The sequence below is a fragment of the Siphateles boraxobius genome, unplaced genomic scaffold, assembly GCF_051911475.1.
Source record: "Siphateles boraxobius isolate OS27281-9 unplaced genomic scaffold, OSU_SipBor_1 68, whole genome shotgun sequence".
Lineage (NCBI taxonomy): Eukaryota > Metazoa > Chordata > Actinopteri > Cypriniformes > Leuciscidae > Siphateles > Siphateles boraxobius.
This window is the reverse complement of record NW_027509195.1, coordinates 12,782,877-12,805,013: the sequence shown is the minus strand read 5'-3', so window position 1 is coordinate 12,805,013 and position 22,137 is coordinate 12,782,877. Positions and strand designations below refer to the sequence as shown.

Genomic DNA, 22,137 nt, shown 5'->3' with positions numbered 1-22,137 from the left:
ATATTGAGTTCTAGTGTAGAAGCCACAGAGAGCAGTTACTCTCATTCTTTAAAACTTTTAAAACCTTTCTTTTTATATGGAGAAATTACCACCAACAATGGGCATGATTAGAAAATATTGTTTGTCTGTCATGCACCTTGCTTTACAATGACATCAAAAGGACTCGATGGGACTTGCTATAGTTTCTTATAGACTACCATTGCATGTCATATTACTGGGTCTTTCATTTGATGAAATACATTGTAGATTAAATATTTATTTGATGTACATTATAGCACACAATTTTCAAACTATAACTGACATCCAGCTATGACACAAGGATGTTAAGCTCTGCAGTTGGTTTTTAGGTAAATTTATTATAAATTGCCAATGTATTAATGCAGATGCAGATTCTCTTTGCAGACCAACCAAAGTAACAAGAAAGTGCTTATGGTTTATTAAAGAGCGTTGTGTTTAAGTCACCATGAAATCCAACTTTTACTGGGATATTTCAGTATTTATTATAAATGATTTATCCATGCACATGATATTTTTTTTAAATATTGCTTTCTTTCTCTTGCTCTGATGACATGTTTTTTGATGCAAATGAAGGACAACCTGTCACTCACATGAGATCACAGCAATAGCAAACCACGACCATCAAATCAATACCCAATGGACAAAATCAAGCCCCGCCCTACATTTATTTCTGTCCCAGAAACTGCTTCAACGTGGATATACAGTACCTGTTTTTAAATGTTTTTGAAAGAAGTCTCTAATGCTCACCAAGGCTGCATTTATGTAATCAAAAATACAGTAAAACACAGCAATATTGCAAAATATTTGTGTAATCTCTATTTTAATTTTCTTAAAGAAAACATAGACACACAATGCCACCAAAAAGTTTCTGTACAGAATTAGATTATTCATCAAGGTAGGCTACATGCTACATTGAACTTATAAATTAAATAAGCTGTAAGTGCAGAATACACAATCTTTTTACCTGGTGAACAGTAACAAACAACAATATTGCGAAATATTTTTACAAATTAAAATTTAAATACATTTTATAATGTATTTTATAAATAAAATACATTTTAACGTGTTTCTAGACCATAAGCTCCAGGGTTCAAAGCGGCAAATGCGAGTAACCACCGGCATTGAAACGGTGTTAATCACCAGTTGATTGGTAACTTTATGAATTTTGACAATGCATGGTTGTCAGAATGTAATATGGGTTATGCTGAGTTCCAAACTGAGTTCGGAATTGGGAACACGGAAGACTGGAGTAATAATGCTGAAAATTAAGCTTTGCATTACAGGAATAAATTAATTTTTTACATTGATTAAAACAATTATTTTACTATTTCACAATATTACTGTTTTTGCTGTATTTTTGATTAAATAAATGCAGCCTTGGTGAGCATAATAGACTTCTTTCAAAAACATAATTTTTTTCTCAAACTTTTGACAGGTACATTGAAGTGCCTGCACATAAACACAGTGTCTGAGAAGGATAATATTTTTATTTAATCGGCTTTTTCGCTTCCTATAAATAAAACAGAAACATAATTTTATTAAATCTAGTGTAAAAAAAGAGCTATACATAACAGTGAGGGTTTTCCTCAAGCAGAAATATGAAGGGTAGACATATGATACATCTATTAATTATTTTAAATAAATTCCATACTTGATGTGCAATTCTAAGCATCTTCAATATTCCCTTTATAGAGAATGGAATGTCCTTCATTAATGAAATGAAATACAAATAGGAAATGTTTTTACCAGCAGTTTTACACAGAAAATGCTGTAGTATATAAGCACCATCTGGGTCAATAAATCGCAACCTATACAAATAAACTGGATTTAGAAATACTTATAAACCTCTAAAGCAATCAGTAGCGTGTGTTAAACAAGCACAGCACAAAGCTGCAAATATTTACATCTTATTTAAATAAATTGCATTTAAATCCAAGCTGAAAGAGGTTTTCCTTTTTAGCGCCTAAAATGCAAAAACTTAACCATGTGCAATTTCCTTCTTTTCTTGAAAACAGTTAATAACAGTACCAGTGTGGGGTCAATGACAAAATGTAGGCCTATAGATTTGTAACTTTATGTGGTGTTAATGTGGCTGAAGTGAGTTTTTCTTTCTCTGTCTATTTCCATCTGCCACACAGGGGCAGCAAAAGATTGCAGATTGCAATGCATCAACTCATTCTTGCTCGCATTCCAGTCTGTTCACATCACCATTGTTAACAGTCTCTTCTGCTTCTGCTGCAGCTTCTTCTTCTTTGTGCTCCTCCTCGGGCATCTCCTTTGGGTTTAGGGGCTCTCCCAGGGTTGCTGGGGGTGAAATAGGGGGCAAAGGGATAGCTTCCCCTTTCTTGGCCAGTTCTGCTAGCTCTCGTGCGGAGCAGGAAGGGGTCGGAGAGGGATATGTGTGGTGGAAGGTGTCATAATCCACCTCGTAGAATCCCTCCTCCAACGAGAGCACAGGGGTGAAGCGTTCTCCCCAAAGCACCTCTGAGTTCAGGTACGAGCTGCGGGCTTGACATGTCATACCTGTGGGAAAAGACAGAAGAAAACGGTTGTGAGCGGCACAGAAAAGCAATGAAAACAGAAAGAGATGCTGATTTCAAATTACTATATGGTGTGGACAATCATATACTGCATTAGGCTACGTTCAGACTTCAGGTAAAAGTGGCCCAAATCGGATTTTCTTTGCTTATAAGCCAACACATGGAATCTGAACACATCCATTCTGATTTGGGTCACTTTCATATGTGGTCCTAAATCAGATACAGGTCTGATGTTTTGCAATGTGATCTCGTCTAAACAGTCATGTCGGAATTAATTACGTCATTCGTCACAATTCTGCGCTGATGGGAGTCACTCCAAATATTTTACATACCGTTGTGCTGCGTCCCAATTCGCCTGCTTATACCATGCCCTAAAAGTATACGTACTCTTTTTGTGAAGAAAAAGTACATACTTTTGCATGTCCTTATCCTCGTCTGCGCACATATTCGCTGACTTCTGCAGCACATCACCTCCATGTTTACTTCTGAGTGCTGGATTTGCTATCGTTCTTTTGTGCATGTATGAATGTATAATGTCTTTGCATTAGTTGACAAAATGTTGACAAAAGGCATCGGAGTTCTTGTTTTTTCTCTTGTTTTTTTAAACACTATTTATTGTTAATATGTATATATATGTGTAAAATAAAAAATACATTATTAGATACATATTATATTTTGATATCAAATGCTATGACATTTATACAATTTTTACTATGGCTTATGTTTTTAATATGTTAAATATCAAATAAAATGGATCATTTCTTCATTTTTAACGCAATACTAATTGTTTTATCATTTAAACTCAGTACCACAAAAAAGGAAATTTTGTTATACAAAATACAACTTTAGTGTAGTGTAAATATATAGTACGCATATGACTGTTGTATGAGCTGAAAATGTTTGCATGATGCTTTAAGTGTGGAGATAAAACAGTAATGGAAAAAATATTCCAGTTTTCATCCTGATGAGATCAGTTCAGTATTGGGATATTAATCCCTCTATAAATCCCACTTCTGTGACATTTTCTAAAGAACTACCTGTTCCATTTCATCTTCTTTAAATACCTAAAGATCACTGCGCGTCTAATTGTGCTTTTGACCTTTTAAGGTTTGTGATGATCCTGCCAATATGTCAACAGGAATGTACTGTAAGCTTAATTAATTAAAAATATCATATTTCCTGTGAAATGCACAGACATCTATGCACATGCACCGCTGAATATTTATATGCACATCTTCTAAAAATAGAATACAAGCTTTTTAATCATCTACTTAAGTGAAGCTTAAATATATACATCAATTACTCCAGAGACACACAGTGACAGAGCAACAAAACACTTTCAACAAGCATAACTTTTACAACCACTTATAAACACACACAGAGTGATATATAGCAGCTGTCATAATGAATATAAATGATATCCAGGAAAAACTCAGCAGATAACATTCATCAAACGCATCAAAATTCATGAGATTCCCAGTGTACAGCAGTTCAATAACCACACTGGGTATGCATCTATATAAGCAATGCATACTACTGCAAAACCACAAGAGAAGCTTCAGTTTCAGTGCTAATGCTCCGCAATTGACTTTAACACCTCCATTCGGACATTTTAAACATGAAGTCTGTTAATTTAAAAACATTTCACTGTGAGTAAAATGCTTTGTTAGCCACCCAGTGCAATTCCAAAACATTAGGCTACCCAAGTAGAAGTAGAACCAAAGCCTTGCTGGTAATAAAGCCTTAATTTATAAAAGGAAAGTGGTTTTAAAACATCTCAAATCCTGCTAAGAGCAGCACCCCGTTGGCAGTTTAAAAGGCTTAATTTAAGGGTACGTTCCAGGTTCAACACAAGTTAAGCTCTCTCGACAGCATTTGTGCCGTCGACTATCACAGAAAATAATTTCATCCCTCAGTTTGCAAAAACGTGTTTGAAATAATGGAAGTCTATGGTGCAATTAATTGCAGAGGGTTTAAAAGCTAAAATGTGCAGCTTGAATTTTCTGTTAAAGCACTTGCATTCATTCTTTCATACAGAAAGACTATTTAAGTCGTAAATTTGTCTGAATCATCCTTTTAGTGTTGACACTATTGTTCTAGGCGGATGAACCTCGGGTTATGCAAGCAGTTCCTTCGATTTGTTCATGACAGGTGTAAATTGGAAATAACTTGCTTATATGATTAGTAAGCACTTTATCACACCTAATACATCTGCCCCCAGTTTCACAGACAAGGCTTAAGCCTAGTCCCAGACTAAAATGCATGTTTGAGCTGTTGGAACTGAAAGCAACTTGCACTGTCATATCAGTGCCATTGTTTTGTCTCAAGATGCACACCAGTAATGTTTCTTTTCTAAGGCTTTTATAAAAGCAACTTCAATGTCCTAAATTGAACTAAGGCCGAATCCTTGTGAAGAATGTCAATAACCAGACAGTTGATGGACCCGATTGAGATCCATAGTATACTACGGAAGTCAATGGGGCCAATCAACTTTTTGGTTACCCATATTCTTCAAAATATCTTCTTTTGTGTTCAGCTGAAGACGTAAATTCATACAGGTTTGGAAACACTTGAGGGTGAGTAAATTATGAAAGAATTTTTATTTTGGGGTGGACTACTACCCCTTTAAGGTAACAGTGACGGGTAGGTTTAGGGATCAGTGTTTGGTGTAGGCAATCAGTATTGTGATTGACATGACCAATAAAATCTTAAGAATCGGCTGCAGGGCGGTGTTCTGATGAATTGATTTGGGGGGGTCTGGGGGGGAAATCACGTGAACAAAACAGGGAGTTTTTAATACAAGACGAAACAAATGACTTACTGGGGATACTCATACATAACCACAGAAACAAACAAGGAGACAACCAGTAACTGTACGGAGAAGAGAAACAGGAACTAAACAACACACAACAATATATCAAAATAAGAGTCCAAATCCAGTTCCAAACCTGTATTACATTCTTCCTTCTGTGGAATTCAAAATAAGATATTTAGAAAAGTGTCTCAGTGTTGTTTTGAACATACAATGAACCATATAATCCATACATGTTGTTTTGGACCCCATTGACATTCATGATATGGACAAGAACAGTTGAAAAATTATTCAAAATATCTTATTTTGCATTCCACAGAAGTGGAAGTAAACAACATGAGGGTGAGTAAATTATAAAAATTAAAATTTTTTTGATGAACTACTCCTTAAAGAGTTTTAAGGCGGGCATACACTGTGCGATGTCTGTGCGATTTCAGCAAGGTACCTACTCACACTGAACGAGTAAATCGCATGCGATGTAAAGCCAAAGCTCGGGATTTATGTGCTCACACTATACGGTCCGAACGTCGAGCTGCGACTTGACTGCTCACACTATACGTGTGAAATATGTGCGATAAACCCCCGTGCTGGGTTGTGCCTAGACGATGTCATGTAGGCTATCCAGAGATATTGTCAAAACAAGCATCAGCTATCAATATGAATATGAATATGATTTAGCACTTCCAATTTATGTATTAAATTATTAGTAGTATTATTGTATTAGGGAAGGCTAATTTTATTATTAAATTGATCTGCTATTAGAATTAATAGCACGACAAACGACGCGCGACAAAGCTGAAAATCGGCCCGACCCGAAAAAGAGTCGCACGAGTCAGAATTCGGCTCAAAATCGGACGAAATTCGCACAGTGTATGCCCGCCTTTACCGTTTTTGAATCCATTCAGCCGATCTCCGGTTCTGGCGGTGCCATTTTTAGCATAGCTTAGCATACATCATTGAAGTGGACAAGACCATTAGCATTTCTCAAAATAAAATTACCAAAGTGTTTCGATATTTTTCCTATTTAAAACTTGACTCTTCTGTAGTTACATTGTGCACTAAGACCGACGGAAAATGTAAAGTTGCGATTTTCTAGGCTGATATGGCTAGGAACTATACTCTCATTCCTGCGTAATAATCAAGAATTGTGCAGCAGGTGCATTGATATGACGCAGCGCCTGAAAATAGGCTACCTTCCGTCAATTGCGCTGCGTATTATCATTACGCCTTCTGCACTCATAAATAGGAAAAATATCGAAACACTTTGGTCATTTTTTTGTGAGAAATGCTAATGGTCTTGTCCACTTCAATGATGTATGCTAAGCTATGCTAAAAGTGGTACCACCAGAACCGGAGATCGGCTGAATGGATCCAAAAACGGTAAAACTAAACAGTTTAACTCTGGGGGAGTTGTAAAATGAGCCTATTTCCCAAAAAAAGGGGAGTATCCCTTTAAGAGTGAGTTGTTGCTCAGGTCGAGGCTTAAACTAGAATTGTTATGAGAACAATTATAATTGTTATTAGACTTGGACTCTAAGTTAAGTGTCTCCCTGATGTCATTACCCTGATTGGCCATGAGTTACCAATCTTACTTCCATTACTTATCACTGTAAGACATGAAAAAGAAATCAATAATTATTCTTTATAATTTTCCAATTTCATTAGGCCTTGAGGTACAGTCCTGACCTGAATAGTTTGGTATCATTTATGAAACTGATTATGTTACTGTAATCCTGCTTTTTGTCTAATAATAGATAGGTTAAACCTACATCGACTGAAAGTGGGATGCTCTTGAATGTCAGACGTGAGACAAAACAAAAGTATAACTGCACTGAACAAGTGCAGTGATTGTGGACTGAACCTTGCTACTCACTGCATCCCACTCCTGAGCAATGATTCATTATTTTAGATGTAGGAGAGAGTGTGTTTGTGAGCCATGCCTGTATTTATGTATGCGTGAGAGTGAATTGCATTATAGTTCTTTCAATTGTCTTCTGCTCGCTAATTTCCCTGAGGCGGATCTATTGACAGGCCATGAGCTTGCCTTAGTGAGAAACATCTCAAGAGTCCTCCGTCTTTATGCTCCATGCAGGCAGCATTATGTGTCTATACTGACATAAAGCACAATGCAAAAGCTAATTAGTCTAGTGTAATTGCAACTGCTGTCACATGAATTCACTGTCAATATAATTGGTGAATCCCATGAAAATACCACATCACGCCCCGCTGTCAGCATTATGTTACCAGGGGAACTGTAGTAAATCTAGTCACTTTTCATATTTGACTTTCAGGCAACACCCATTACCCCTGACTCTTGAGCTCTGATATACCTGGAGAGAATGAAAATATTTTTTCCCATTTTACATTGTTAAGGGAAAAGTTCATCTGAAATTTAAATTCTGGCATCATGCTCTCATGCTTATCAAAAACCTTATGACCAACTCTCTACCCTAGAAAATAAAATGTGATTATTTTGAAGAATATCCTGGCAAATCCTTTTAATACAATTAAAGTAAATGAGGAGTGAGGCCGTCAAACTACTTAAAGAACCAAAAAGCACCATAAGATTTTCATAAAAACGATTCGCATGCTATATTTCCAAGCAGTCTGAATGTTTTCATATCATTCAACAACTGCAACCAGATCAACTAGATCATTCTTATTCATTAATAAATCGTTTTTTTTGTGTGAAATGAATCAACAGATTCATTGAAAAGTCAAAACTAAAAAATTATTCAACTGCCTTTATCATACAAAGGTATGATAAATGAAATATAGTACATGATTCATATAATCACAATATACAATTTTATGTTATAATTTTGTAGTTCTTTGTTGTCATTTTTTAGCTTGACAACTTAAATTCTTAAAAAATTGCTTTCCGCGGAAGAAAGACAGTCATACAGGTTTTAAATGACTATTTTCATTTTTGGAATTTTAATATTTTATTATATAATGTAAAAATTTACATTTTAAATAAATAAATAAATAAATAAATAAATGGATAAATTTTTTACATTTTTAAATGAAGAATTGATTAAACATCTACTTTAATAATCAAATATTTATAATTTAAATATTGCTTTTTAACTTAAATACATGACTACTTTTGAAAGCCAGTCAATGGAGAAACATGTTTTGCCTGCATAATAGTTATGAACATCTGTAGTTATGATATTTGCCAGCAGGGGAACAAAACTCATCGTTCTAGTTACCCTCGCTCTCTCATTCTCTGTTATCTACACTCACCTGTGGCCTCTACCATTCCTTCCAGGATGACCACTATTTCAAACTCTTCTCGTGCCAGTTGCCCCTGAGAGATGTTCCAGAAGGGGCTGTTCTTGTTGATCTCATGGCAAATGATCAGCGGTGACACCAGAAACAGTCGATCGTCCCCCGTGTCAAAGCCCACATTAATGTCCGTCTGGTTTAGGGGGATGAACTCTCCTTCCTTGGTCTGTTTAGAGCGGATGAGCTTGGCCCTAATGGAGGCCTCCACTATGTGCGAGTTTCGCAAGTCACCGACACGGAACATCAAACACAACTTGCTGTCCCGCACGGATACCACAGCTGTGTTGGAAAACATGAGTGTTTCGGCGCGTTTCTTTGGCTGTGAGATTTTCACAAACATGCAACCCACCATGAAGGCATTGACGATGGAGCCCAAGATGGCCTGCACCAGAAGCAGGATGATGCCCTCGGGGCATTTGTCCGTTATGACACGGTACCCATAACCGATGGTGGTCTCAGTCTCGATGGAAAAAAGGAACGCAGAGACGAAGCCATTGAGGTTATTCACACAAGGGGTCCACTCGTTGTCATCGGTATGGTCCAGATCTCCACGGATGTAGGCGATGAGCCACCAAAAGAGGCCAAAAAACACCCAGGTGGTGGTGTAGACCAGGGTGAAGACCAGCAGATTGAAGCGCCACTTTAAGTCCACAAGCGTGGTGAAGATGTCCGTCAGGTAACGGTAGGTTTCGCGCACGTTTCCATGGTGGACATTGCACTTGCCGTCCTTTTCTACGTAGCGCTGGCGCCGTTTCTTCAGCGGACCTCGTGCAGGACCGGAAGCGCCTCCTCCTCCCCTGACAACCATTGTACGGTCTGTGGGGATCTACACTCATGTGCGATTGAATACAGCAAGAATTTTAAAAGAAGAAAAAAAAGAAGCATTTCAAGATAGGCTAAAAGAAAAAATAAACAGTAGCAGAGTCCATCAAAATATGGTCAACAAAACTTAAATGAAGGACAGTCAATATCAGTGTTGGTGAGTTACTAACTAAAAGTAGTGAATACTGTTTAAGTATGTTTTTTTTTTCAAAATCAAGTAGTTTTTTCAGTAACAAGCTAGATTTTACAGCATGTAGCAATGTATTTCAATGATGCATTAAATTGATCAAAAGTGACAAAAAAAGAAATTTCTAATGTTAAAAGATTTTTATTAGGAGCAGAGCACCAATGCGAGGATCCTCTTGCAATCGCTCCATTTATTATTATTATTATTTCAAATAATTACTGTTCTTTTGAACTTTCTATTTATCAAAGAATCCTGAAAAAAATTCAGTTTCCATAAAAATATCAACCGGTACAACTGTTTCAAAATTCATAATAAAAAGAGCTGTTTATTTAGAACCAAATCAGCATATTATAATGATTTCTGAAGGATCGTGTGACACTGAAGGCTGGAGTAATGATGCTGAAAATTCAGCTTTGCATCACAGGAATAAATTACAATTTAAAATAAAATATATTTAAATTAGTTCTTTAAAACTGTAATAATATTTTAACAATATTTATGTTTGTCTGTCTGGATATTTGATCAAATAAATGCAGCCTTGGTAAGCATAAAATACTTCTTTCAAAAGCATGAGTATCTTGTAGCTAAGCAAGCAACAGTTCCAAAGTAGCTTTCCCAACATTCACACATGTAAAACAACAGAAATTAACAATAAATGTGATAAGTGAACTTACTTTGTCTTTGGAATCAATCCATTTTTTTGGCAGCTTGATGCCCTGTTTTTCCACATCCTGGCCCTTAAAACTACTCATGGCCCGGAAGCCGTAGACGTCGTCACCAATCCAACACAGTAGCTGGAGCTCTCCAACTATTAAATGCAAACATGAAAGCTAGTCGGTTAAATTCGTAATGGAAAGCAAAGATTAGAGTAACTTACCACAAATGGTGAGACAAATGTGCCTTAAGCTTGTTGTTCTACAGTGTTAAGGAATTTTTACGTATATTTTTATTTACAGCATGAGATACTGGTGTCCACACCGGCTTTAGCTTAAATTGCAAGATTTTACTAACCACAAAGACCATCTTACCTAACACGGAACGTTCTCAAAACTTTGGCTAATGTTCAGCCAAGGTTCTCTCAAAGTTATGAAAAATGTTCTTCCAGAAACGTTAATAGAACATTTTGTTCAATTATTTAATAATGTTCTTAAAATGTTAGCACATGATGTTCACAAAACCAAAACCAAAAAAAAAAACGCTTTTTAAACATTTAAAAAACTGAATGCATTGAACTTTCAGAAATAAGCTTTTTTATAACTTAACGGCAATTTTTTGTTGGTGAACAGAATGGCTATGCTGGTCCACCAGCCCAGATATAGGACTAAACCAGCACTGTCTATTATCATGAGTATTAATCATCACATATTCGAAGTCCAATGACTTGACAGTCAACATTTATTAACAAGGCTACACAATTTAAAACCCTGATTGTGTATCAGCCTCATCTCTCTTACAAATCCGTATAACGCTTTAGTTCCACATTATTGATCTTGTTCACTGACTGTATAATTTCACATCTGTTACCACATCTTTGTTACCACAGTTAGTCCTTAGCTCACAGGTCTCCAGTGACACCGCGGCTCTCCCTCTCTGCCCAAGCATCACCTAACAGCACCGACAGCAGGTGCGGGCGACTACCAGTGGGTTTCTTCATAGCACACAAGTGAAAGCAATATTAATGATGGTGGGCTCCATGGGGAACATGGAGCAAGGCAGTCTGAGGCAGATGGGGACAGACGGCACCCACTAGGAGATCCGATCAGACATACATACACTGGTCAAGTGAGAGAGAGAGAGAGAGAGAGAGAGAGAGAGAGAGAAACTCAAACGCAGATAAACTAAAGCAATGTGAAATGATTTATTGTGTGAACTAATGAATTATTTATACAGTGCTAATATCTTGACTTGTTTGTTTTTCCATTATTGTGGCATGACAAATTTCCTGTGCAAGATTAGAAGGGTGTGTATCAAATATCTTTAGGAGCCAAGAAGACAAACCATCCCTATTTACAATAGCAGGACAATAAACGAGCTAAAAGAAACTTTATATGTGTTGCTGAATATATTCTTCAATGTGTCCTTCAAGCGATAAAAAGCAATTTTGCTAGTTACTTTCTATTTTTGCTTCTCTAATGATAAACAAACTATACAGCATAATTACCCGTTTCATCTCCAAGCAACACATAGGTGAGGTGTTACTGATTGAAACAAATATTTGAGTTAATGATTCATAGACTCACTGAAAAAGACATTGGTTGTATTCCTGAATGAATCAATTGCTGAATCCGGAACTGCATGTTAGCATAATACTCTCACTATTCCTGCAATACACTCTTACTAAAAATAGAAAGAGTAGTTTGTGTTTCTGAATTCAGAAAGTGTTTTTGAATGAATCGGTTGCATGAATGATTCAGTGACTCACTCAAAAAGACAGTGGCTGAATCCAAAATCGCATTCTTCCCTACAAGTCAAGTCAACCTTCATTTATATAGCGCTTTTAACAATATTGACTGTTTCAAAGCAGCTTTACAATGATAAGAGGGAATTAAAGTAACTAAACAGTAGGCGAAAAACAGTATGTGATAAAAAAACTACGTACAATCGACATTTTACTATCTCATGAGGCCACGGGAGCGGATTTGTGAATAAAAGTGAAGTGACACAATTGACGCTGGTAGGTCATATGATAATGACAATATGGTGTATGTAGTACATCTGGATTACATTCATACTACACATATTCATTCTATAGAGAACATACTTTTTTAGCAGTACTTATTCAAAATACAGTAAGTACCTCCTCAAGAGAGTAAGCGATTTCAGATGCAGCCAATCACTTGTTTCATTGTATTTGAACGAATCGGTTGAGTAAATTAATAAAGAAAATTACTCATAAAAAATGCCACTTGTCACCACGCACTGCCATATCGATGTAACCTGCAGAAAGAGTCACTGAAAAATACCTGTAACTGTAGTTCACTCAAAAAAATAAAATACTCACCCTCATGTTGTTCCAAACCCGTAAGACTTTCGCTCATCTTCGGAACACAAATGAAGATCTTATCTGAGATTAATGAAATATGAGCGATTTGATTTCTGTCCCTTCGTTGACAGCAACGCAACTGAGGCGCTTCAAAATGTTCATAAAGAGATCGTAAAACTAATCCATATGGATCAAGTGGTTTAGTCCAAATTTTCTGAATATACACTAGATCACTTTATATTATAAATTTAGGCTTTTTATTCACATATTCACATATAAAACATGAGGGTGAGCAACTGATGACAGAATTTTAAATATGATAAACTAAATACTAAATAAACTAAATAAATATTTTGCCATTCAAAAGTTTGTGGTCAGTAACGAAGACTCTAATTTTCACCAAGGCTGCATTTATTTGATAAAACATTTTTTTTGTAGAAACAGCAATATTTTAAAATATTATTATAATTAAAATTAATTGTCTTCAATTTTGATATGTTTATAAATGTTATTTATTCCTGTGATGGCAAAGCTTATAAGCTGATTTGGTGCTCAATTTTTTTTTCTTATTATCAGTGTTGAAAACCATGATGCATTCTTGTAACAATGTAAAAGTTAGCTAAAAGTTAGTAAACCGTATGCATTTCTTTAAAAAAAATATCTTACTGACGCCAAACTTTTCAATGGTAGTGTATATATTGAGAAACTATTACAGTTACAGTTGAATTTCTAATCATTATATTAATTGCACTACTTTACTTTCAAATCTGAGTTGCAACTCTGTTTTCTACCTCAATTTAAATGAAATTCAAGTTCTAAACCAAACATAAAACCTGGTGGCAGGTTTTTTTTTTATAAACAGGCTTTACCAGAACTTAAGTATGGAATTTCATTCACCAGAACAACAAGTCCGATACCATTAGAGTCATTAGGCATTGCCATATAATTGGATAAGTGCTGTTGGCAGACACAGACACTAGGAATAACCAAACTGCAGAGACAGCAGCAATGCTTCTTGCTTTTCATGTCTTATCCTTAGGTCAACACAAACTCTGCAGATTTCATCAGAACTGGAACACCGGACATTTACAAAGCTGTACCTTGCATGTTCACTGATTAATATTTTGACTAATTTCATTATGCTTTCATATGCCACTAAGAACGAAGAAAATGCCAAAACTTCATCTGGTTTCAGCAAATCAGAACCCCAGGGCTGAATTAACCAGGACACTGTTGTCTCTGCCCTAGCTACATTTTGCAGTCAAACACCCTTCAGCTTGGCCACAACTGTGCCACTGCACTCTGCCTAAACTGGTGCATCATCAGAAACAGCAACACTGGATATCAACAGGGGTCATTGTAAAATGTCACCAACTGGAGTGAGCAGCAGGAGAGCACTCTTGTTCCTCTGTGCCTCTTACTGAGAAGGAGCAGAGCGAACAACCATGACAAGACGTGAGATATTAAAGCACTTTGCATCTTTTTGATCTTGGTTTCATTATGACTTAAATCTCTACTGGGCTGGAACGATGTGTCAACGTTATCGATTACGCCAATTACACATTGTTTATGTTCATCCCTAATCCCCGCTCATGTTTCACACAAAACAAAACTCTAGAGCTGATGCTAGTGGATAGTATGGCAGCGCCGCCTAATACGAGCCTGCACATTTTCAGGACTCACAACTGCATTCAGCGACATTATCAAAAATGCAGATGTCCATAACATCTGGAAATTTTATCACAATTGGCAGTGCGTTATTAAATTATCGAGTCAATCAAGGCGTGAGTTCATCCATCAGATATTGTTAAAGAACCAACAAGGACATTAAATGCTTAGTAACCGAGTGCAGAGAGTATGTTTGAGCCACGTGCCTTTTTGAGCTAAAAGCAAATAATTTCTCCATCTCCGTGAGTAAACTAAACCGGTCATGATTATACTGTGGCTCTCACATTATATGAAGTGGTAGACAGCTAGTTTTCCAACGCAATTCCATTCATTCAGTGCAGGTTTGTCGAGAATGCAGTTGTGTATATACATTAATTGTCTAAAAAATGTATATAAATAATTTTAGCACAATAAATATTTAAATGTTTTACTTAAATGTTTGTTTTGATTGTTTAAAAAAAATGCTTATTGCTTCAGTCTGCCTTCTTTTAGCTGAATGCTATGGATGCCAGACAGAGAAGACATAAAAATCACTATAATGCTGAAATACATTTAACAGTGCTCGAGGAAAGATCAATTGCGATGGCTTAGACTGATCTCCGTCACAGGCTCTGACCTTCACCTTTGTTAAAAAGTGAAATGTCTTACTTTGCTTGCTTTATGATCTACAATCAGTGGTGAAAAAAGCCTCTGACTACCTCAAGGGCAAAAACAGGCTTTTCTATTGCAGACCCATCCAGCAGTGGGGAACTGCAGTGCGGTGACATAGAGCACTAACTCACTGACTGCTCCCACAATTTGCATAATTACCTTTTCAACAATTTTTACATAATCCCTCTGTTTCTGAGATAGACTGGATCATCATTGCCAATGATGCCTGGAGGGAGAGTTCACCTTGAGTTCAACATTTAGCTGTGATCTAACTGCATCATGGATGTCCTGTATGTATTCAGGTAATTAACTGCACCACATGCTACATGCATCCACTGACGACTCTTCATTCAACCTTTGCTAATGCTGACATAAGGAAAGGTTTGATGCTCTGGAAGCTTGCCTGGTCATTAAATTGGATTTCATAACCTTTGATATGTCAAACCACTGAACCCTGCACCAAACAGAAGGTAGACTCTAATGGTTAAACTTACTTATGACGCGTCTTTAAAAGCTGATGATAGTTTGCACGGAATTTCAGAATAGCACAACCTGCATCTTATACACTTTATTTAATAGGTGTACACAACCTGCAAAGGATAAATACACAGTCTGTTCAGGTCCATGTACCTTCAGATAATTTGTTTTCTCACAAAAACAAATCTCTTTTTGTTTTTTCTTATTTTGTTTTTGTTTTCATCACACTTCTAATGGTTATAATGCACCAAATGGAAATACAATAAAAACCAAAATGGATAAACAGCTTGAATACTTGATCTCTATATGTGGGTGGGAAAGAAACGCCCTTTTCCACTGATAGGGCAACCAAAGATCAAACCGTGCCATCATCAGTTCTTCCTCAGTTCCGCACAATTATTAAAACTGAATTGCATACATTACATTGCATAATTTTGCAATGAAATTGAAATTGCACACTACATCTTTAAGACAGTACAACCTACTGAATGGACAGTATGTTGAGACTTGTTTTCATCCACAACAAATTAAATATGGCATCTACTCTGAATAAATTCCAAGGATAAGTTATCTACACTGTAAAAATATATTTTCATAATTTGTTATCACAACATTTTTTCTTTTGTCAAAACAACTTAATAATTTTTTGTGGTTCAGATAAAATACAATTTTGAGTTTCTGTTGATTAAATCAATCTCTTGTATTAACTCAAATTTTTAAATTTCAATTACCTTAAAATTAAGGCAACCAGGTTACTTACTTTTTTAAGTTAAACCAACAATAATTATTTTACAGTGTTTCAGTCTGGTAGAAAAAAATGCTTGAAAATAAATGTGTCACAGTCCTCGTCTGCACCTGTCTGTCCTTGTCTGCACTACACTTCCCAGCATCCCCTGTCATCATCACCTGCACCTGCGCCTCATCACCCTCATCATCATCATCACCGTCACCTGTTGCCCTTGTCATTATCTGTGTATTTAAGTTCCCCTCTCACGCTTGTCTTTGCTGGTTATTGTTTGTGCACTAGCACACTGTTCTGTTTGTTTGGGTATTTACTTATTGGAATAAAACCTTTGCTATTTTGTAACTTCGCCTACCTTCATCTTCTTCATCCACCCGAGGACGTGACAAAATGAGGTTCTAAATTTTTAGTAATTAAATCTATATACAATATTGTTCAAATGTTTCAGTTTCCACAAAAATATTAAGCAGCATAACTGTTTTCAACATTGATAATAATAAGAAATATTTATTGAGGATTAAATAAGCATTAGAATGATTTCTGAAGGATCATGTGACACTGAAGACTGAAGTAATGATGCTGGAAATTCAGTTTTGCATCACATAAATAAATTAGATCTGAAAATATATTTAAAAAGACAATTATTTTAAACTGTAATAACATTTCACAAAAGTAGCCTACTGTTTTTACTGTATTTTTGATCAAATGAATGCAGCCTTGGTGAGCAAAAGAGACTTATTTCAAAGAAACTTACTGACCCCAGATGTTTGAACGGTTGTGTTAAACAGTGGGGAAAAAAAGGACATAATATTAAATCAGTTCAAAATAAGGCAGGGGGGGGGGAAATTTCCATCATGTACGCTGTCAGAATGGAGATGGTCTCTCATTATGCACTTGTCTATTTACAAAGCCCTTTTATCAGCAACGGAGGGCATCTTCCTCTCAAGCGATAAAATCATTTGCTTGTATCTGGCAGCTGTCTTTTCTCTGTGCAAAACAACAGATACACACAAGCGAGTGGAGAGGAGAGAGCTGTCCGACATGGACCAAAAATAGACCTGCATTTACAAAGCTTTTGGTTCATTGATGCCTCTCCACTCGTGTAGAGTAGGTAAGGGTTCGGACAATATCATTTCATACATATTATCTTATATATCTTTCAATAAATGAGAAGAAAGCTAAATCAAAATCTTTAAAGGGATAGATCAGCCAAGAGTCTTTTTTCAGTGGCACAAACAACATTGAACCCCACTGATTTTTAATGTAAGAAGAAAAATATATATATATTGGTGAATAAATTACGACAGAATTTTAAGTTTGGGGTGAACTATCCCTTTAAGGGTATTTTCCCCCCTCATAGATCCGGCACTTTTCCGAGATCCATTTGAAAAAGTTTGAGCCTTGGATTTCCCTTGGGTAAGGGATGTCCTCTGGGAAAACTGTTTGTCCTGTTTCATTTTGAGTTTAATTACAGCCTTGGGTTACATTCTATAGACATACTGTTTAGTCGCAAATGAATAAAAGCGCGCTTGAAGGGACCAGCGAACAGGGCCTTACCGTTTCCTCATTAATAAATGGAGCCGAAAGGTAATCCATTACATTTATGAAGCGCTATGGGTCTCTTTTAGCCGGAGGTGAAAATTATTACCTTAAAGAATGACACTTGTCTCCATTCAAATGGTAATTAACTGAGACTATGATGGGATAAACTTATATTGCTCATTATTTCTTTGACAATTTCAATTTACCAATTTATTGCATATGCACGGGAGCTATTTTAAACACATTATTAAATAAGGATAAAGCAAATTTCTGTCATGAATTCTACAGCTAGCACTAGAACATAAAGACTTGAATTTTAAATATTCCAACTTTTAAATCACCCAACAGTCCCTCTGTTCTCTCGACCACATGTCTCACTTAAGTTCACAGACACCTTGGGGTTTGTGCTACATTGTAATGGACTGTAAGCTGTGATCTCCATAAGTGAGAGACACTATGCACATTAGAGGAAATGGGCAGCGCGTCTCACCCTGAGTTGACCTTGACACAAGCAAAAAAACAACAATAATGTGAGCGGGATGCCCAGCCAAACAAAAGCAGCACTGCTTGAGTCTATCTCCACTGCTGATGTCAAATATCCTAATGGCTATAAGTGGGGAAACAGGCGAAATATCACAGCTTGCCCTGAGCACTGCCTTTTGAGAGAAAACTAATGCAACTTTGGGAGTTACACAACCTACTTTAAAGCAAATATGCATTTATGGACCTCTTTGTATTGCAGACCTAGTCTCTGATGTTTCACGTATGATGCAAGTCCTTGTTACAGTGTGTGATTGTCTTAAGTGCAGTAATCATACAGCTGTGCATCAGTGTGCTTAAAAAATGAAAACGTGGGGAAGACATTTGGTACCTGCGGGGAAAAAATGCTGGGTGAACAAAGTCAAGAGATCAGGATTATTTACATGAGTTAATTTATGCTGAAAGTATGGAGTTATTTCTGGTAATATGTGGCACAAAATGAAGACATTGTTCAAAATGAGAATTCTGTCATCATTTACTGACTTTCATGTTGCTCTGAACCAATTCGGGTCTAAGAAAGTAAAATTTCAATTTGATTTGAGACCATCTTTCTTGGCTATTTTTCTTCATCAGAACACAAAAGAAGATTTTTTTTACATACAATAACAGTCAGTGGGAACCAAAACAATTCAATTGGACCTCATTGACAGTATGGACAAAAAACACAGAGATGCAAAATATAGCCTATTCTTTCATGTTCCACAGAAGAAATTAAGTCACGGGTTTGGAGGTCAATAAATTAAGACATAATTTTTGGTTCAACTATTCCTTAAAACAATACCTTCTCTCTCTCTCTCTCTCTCTCTCTCTCTCTCTCTCTCTCTCTCTCTCTCTCTCTCTCTCTCTCTCTCTCTCTCTCTCTCTCTCTCTTTATACATTTATCAAAACTTTTAATTTTTGATGATGCATCTGAGACGCTCAAATCTCTCTCAAACTACCCTTGTATTAGCAGTAAATAACTGCACTTGTCTTTAGTAGACATAATTTCAGTCAAGAAAGATAATATGCCAAATAAAATCCAAGACTGAAGCAATTTCTGTATGTCCCAAAATGCCATCTAAGCAGCATCCCAATACACCTCATAAAAGATTTAGTGGTGGACCTCATAGCGACTGGATGTTGTTCACCTTTGAAACAATGTTCACCCAGCAATTCAAACATATGCCACAGCACTGGCTAGGGAAGAAAAAAGAAAATACTACATTTTCCTGTAGGTCTGGTGAGACTTTGCCTTTTTAAAAACATTAATATGACAAACAGGGTTTGATGAGCTCACCATTCCCAAGGCTCATTCCCTGTCAGTTCTAGAACGATGATTTATTCAATAGCCTCCTAGAAGCATGTGTGACAAACAGTCGGCTCCTGTACTCCCACGAAAATCATGCTCAGGTTTATGTCTGACTTAATCATTCATGCATATCAATTATTTAGGCATGCATGTAATTCTGATAGAGAAAGTCCCATTTTTCAGAAGACAGCTGTAAACCACAAGTAGAAAAACATGTCACGGTTATTCAAAAATATCGGAGTATTCTAATGACATTTGAATTGTAAAACATTTAAAATGTCATAATTTTCAAATATTTGGAAATAATTCATAATATTATATATTTCACAAGTGCCTGATTCTTTTTGCAGGCTCTTACAATTGTAAAATTGACTTATTTTTACCTGTCTGCTGCCTCTACACCCAGTTTCACAGACATAGCTTAAACCTATAGTCTCAGACTAAAATGCTTGTTTGAGCTGTTTGAACTGAAAGCAACTTGCACTGACATAGGCTATCTTAAAAATATGTCAGTGCCATTGTTTTGTCTCAAAATGCACACCAGTAGTTTTTTTCTAAGGCACGCATGGTTATGAAAGATATGTCCTAATTGAACGAAGGCCTAATAGTGGCTTAATGCTAAGATTCGTCTTACAAGTTAGTCATCCATTTTTTTTCTTCAAGACTGTTCATATCTTTTTCAAGTCAGTTACATTAAAAACGCAGATTTGATACCGAAAAGTAAGACTGATTACCCCTAACTAACTGCTAGCTGTTCGCACTAGTTCTTAAAACACAGTCTTAACATAATGGCTATATTTATGCAACTGAGGCCTTATGTTATAGCTCAGGATAGACATAAATATTAACTGTGCATTTCCTTGTATCGTCATCAGACTACCAGTGTTGTCACAATGTAAAGAACTGGAAGTATTACTGAGCACCCTTTGGCAAAGAAGGGGTCCTTCACCAGCTGAGGAAGGGAAGTGCCAATGAAATAAATGGAAACACTTAAAGCCAGTTAGTCACCAGTACAACCAATCAGAAATTAGCTGAATGAGATTAAATCCCTATCATGCATGAACACAACCCTCCTGAGGTGACAATGTGTAGAAATATAAAGGATTTACAGGACAAAAAACAACAACAACAACAACAATGTGAGCTAAGATGCACAGTCGAACAAAAGCAGCACTTAGCAAGCACTTAGATTTGGGTCTAAGAACATTTTCAAGACAGATAAATATCAGATGACAAAACTCGTCTCATCTGAATTGTGTTGAATTTGCTAAATAACATCAAACCAAACGTTTTCATTTACACCTTAAACATAGAAGTATCACTGCTGACCAGGCAGAGTGTTTCCTTTTTAATTATGAATTGTAATAGTTCAAATTAAATGAGGTTGGCGAAATGGCATAATAATCAAGTGAAATGTAGGCATATTACAATACACTACAATAAACAAAATAACTAAACAGTAACAAATGACTGTATTTATCAGTAGTGATGTAAAGCACCTTTGTACTTGACATTAACTTACACAGTTTTGGGACAAATAGTAGGTTCGTTTATATGGGAATAACGTTAGACATAGCAGAAAAAACAACACCTGGCTGCAGATGTTAAAACTCCTCGGAATTACACTGAAAACAGGTGAGCTGTCAAAAGCGAGTCAATAAAATGTAAATCACGAAATATCAACAAAACAATCATGCATCAATTAAAGTCATTAAAAATTAATCGAAATACTCACTTTCGTAGTTCAAGTTAGTTCCTTGCTTTGCTTCCCAGTGCCTCTCCAATCTGAGCTCATTTAAAGAGAAGCGCGCGCGCCAATGTTTGCCTTAAAACATTGTCTCCAAGCGTACAACAGACAATATGTCGACGACTTGAATGTCCTTAAACCGTTTCGGTTAAAACCACGTCCCATGAAGTCAGACGAATAAAAGAATGAGTCGCACAAAGCGCAAAGCTAGGGTTCTGGCGAGCTCTCCGGTTCTCTCAGAACGCGGGCAAATCCACATAAGATGAAGGTGTGTTGGATCGTAGTGTCAGTGAGCTCGTTCACTCGCAGGAACAATGTGCATGATGATGTGGAATTGGTAGGCGAAACACAGGAGCATGAACGAACTCGTGATACACATGTCCCCTCCCACAGGTCCTGTCTCGCTTCAAGCTCGTGCAGCACACAGATGCATTTCTCACTTCAGAATAATTCATCAATGACGTTTGTGATGCAACTGCACATTGAGATCAATGACAACATCTTATGTCTCATGGAAGGGGGCATACATGTGTAACATTAGTAATCAATAAACATTTTTTGGACATTTGCATTATTCAAACTGAACAAAAGCAAAAAGTACAGAATAATAAAATGCATTTGACTTCATGATACTCTCTTAAGAAAAATTATTCAAATTAGGGTTCTTCGGCTTATAACAATAGCAGAACCCTTTTTGGTGCTAAATAGAACCCTGCTTGGTTCCATAAATAACCATGCTTTGAAAGTGCTATATAGAACCTTCATGGTGTTATAAATAACCTTTTCAACCATATTTATTTTCATTACTATTAGTATATTATCATCATGT

General features: G+C 36.4%; 1 protein-coding gene across 1 annotated transcript; it reads right to left on the bottom strand.

The window, feature by feature from the left end:
• Positions 1–238: 238 nt before the first annotated feature.
• kcnj21 (potassium inwardly rectifying channel subfamily J member 21) lies at positions 239–21,638 on the bottom strand. The gene is made up of 4 exons (XM_077214881.1): positions 21,297–21,638; positions 10,345–10,478; positions 8,620–9,487; positions 239–2,541 (listed from the first exon to the last, which is right to left on the bottom strand). Exons 2-4 carry the CDS (start codon positions 10,420–10,422, stop codon positions 2,192–2,194), a joined length of 1,296 nt encoding a protein of 431 aa, XP_077070996.1. The 5' UTR covers positions 10,423–10,478; positions 21,297–21,638; the 3' UTR covers positions 239–2,191.
• Positions 21,639–22,137: the final 499 nt, after the last annotated feature.

What these genes read in the sequence shown, in the direction of transcription:
- kcnj21 (XM_077214881.1), bottom strand. Translation starts at nt 10,422, where the DNA reads ATGAGTAGTTTTAAGGGCCAGGATGTGGAAAAACAGGGCATCAAGCTG. An exon ending in GGATTGATTCCAAAGACAAA is followed by an intron (nt 9,488 to 10,344) that starts GTAAGTTCACTT and finishes ACATGAGTGTAG; the next exon opens with ATCCCCACAGACCGTACAAT. An exon ending in AGGAATGGTAGAGGCCACAG is followed by an intron (nt 2,542 to 8,619) that starts GTGAGTGTAGAT and finishes CTTTTCCCACAG; the next exon opens with GTATGACATGTCAAGCCCGC.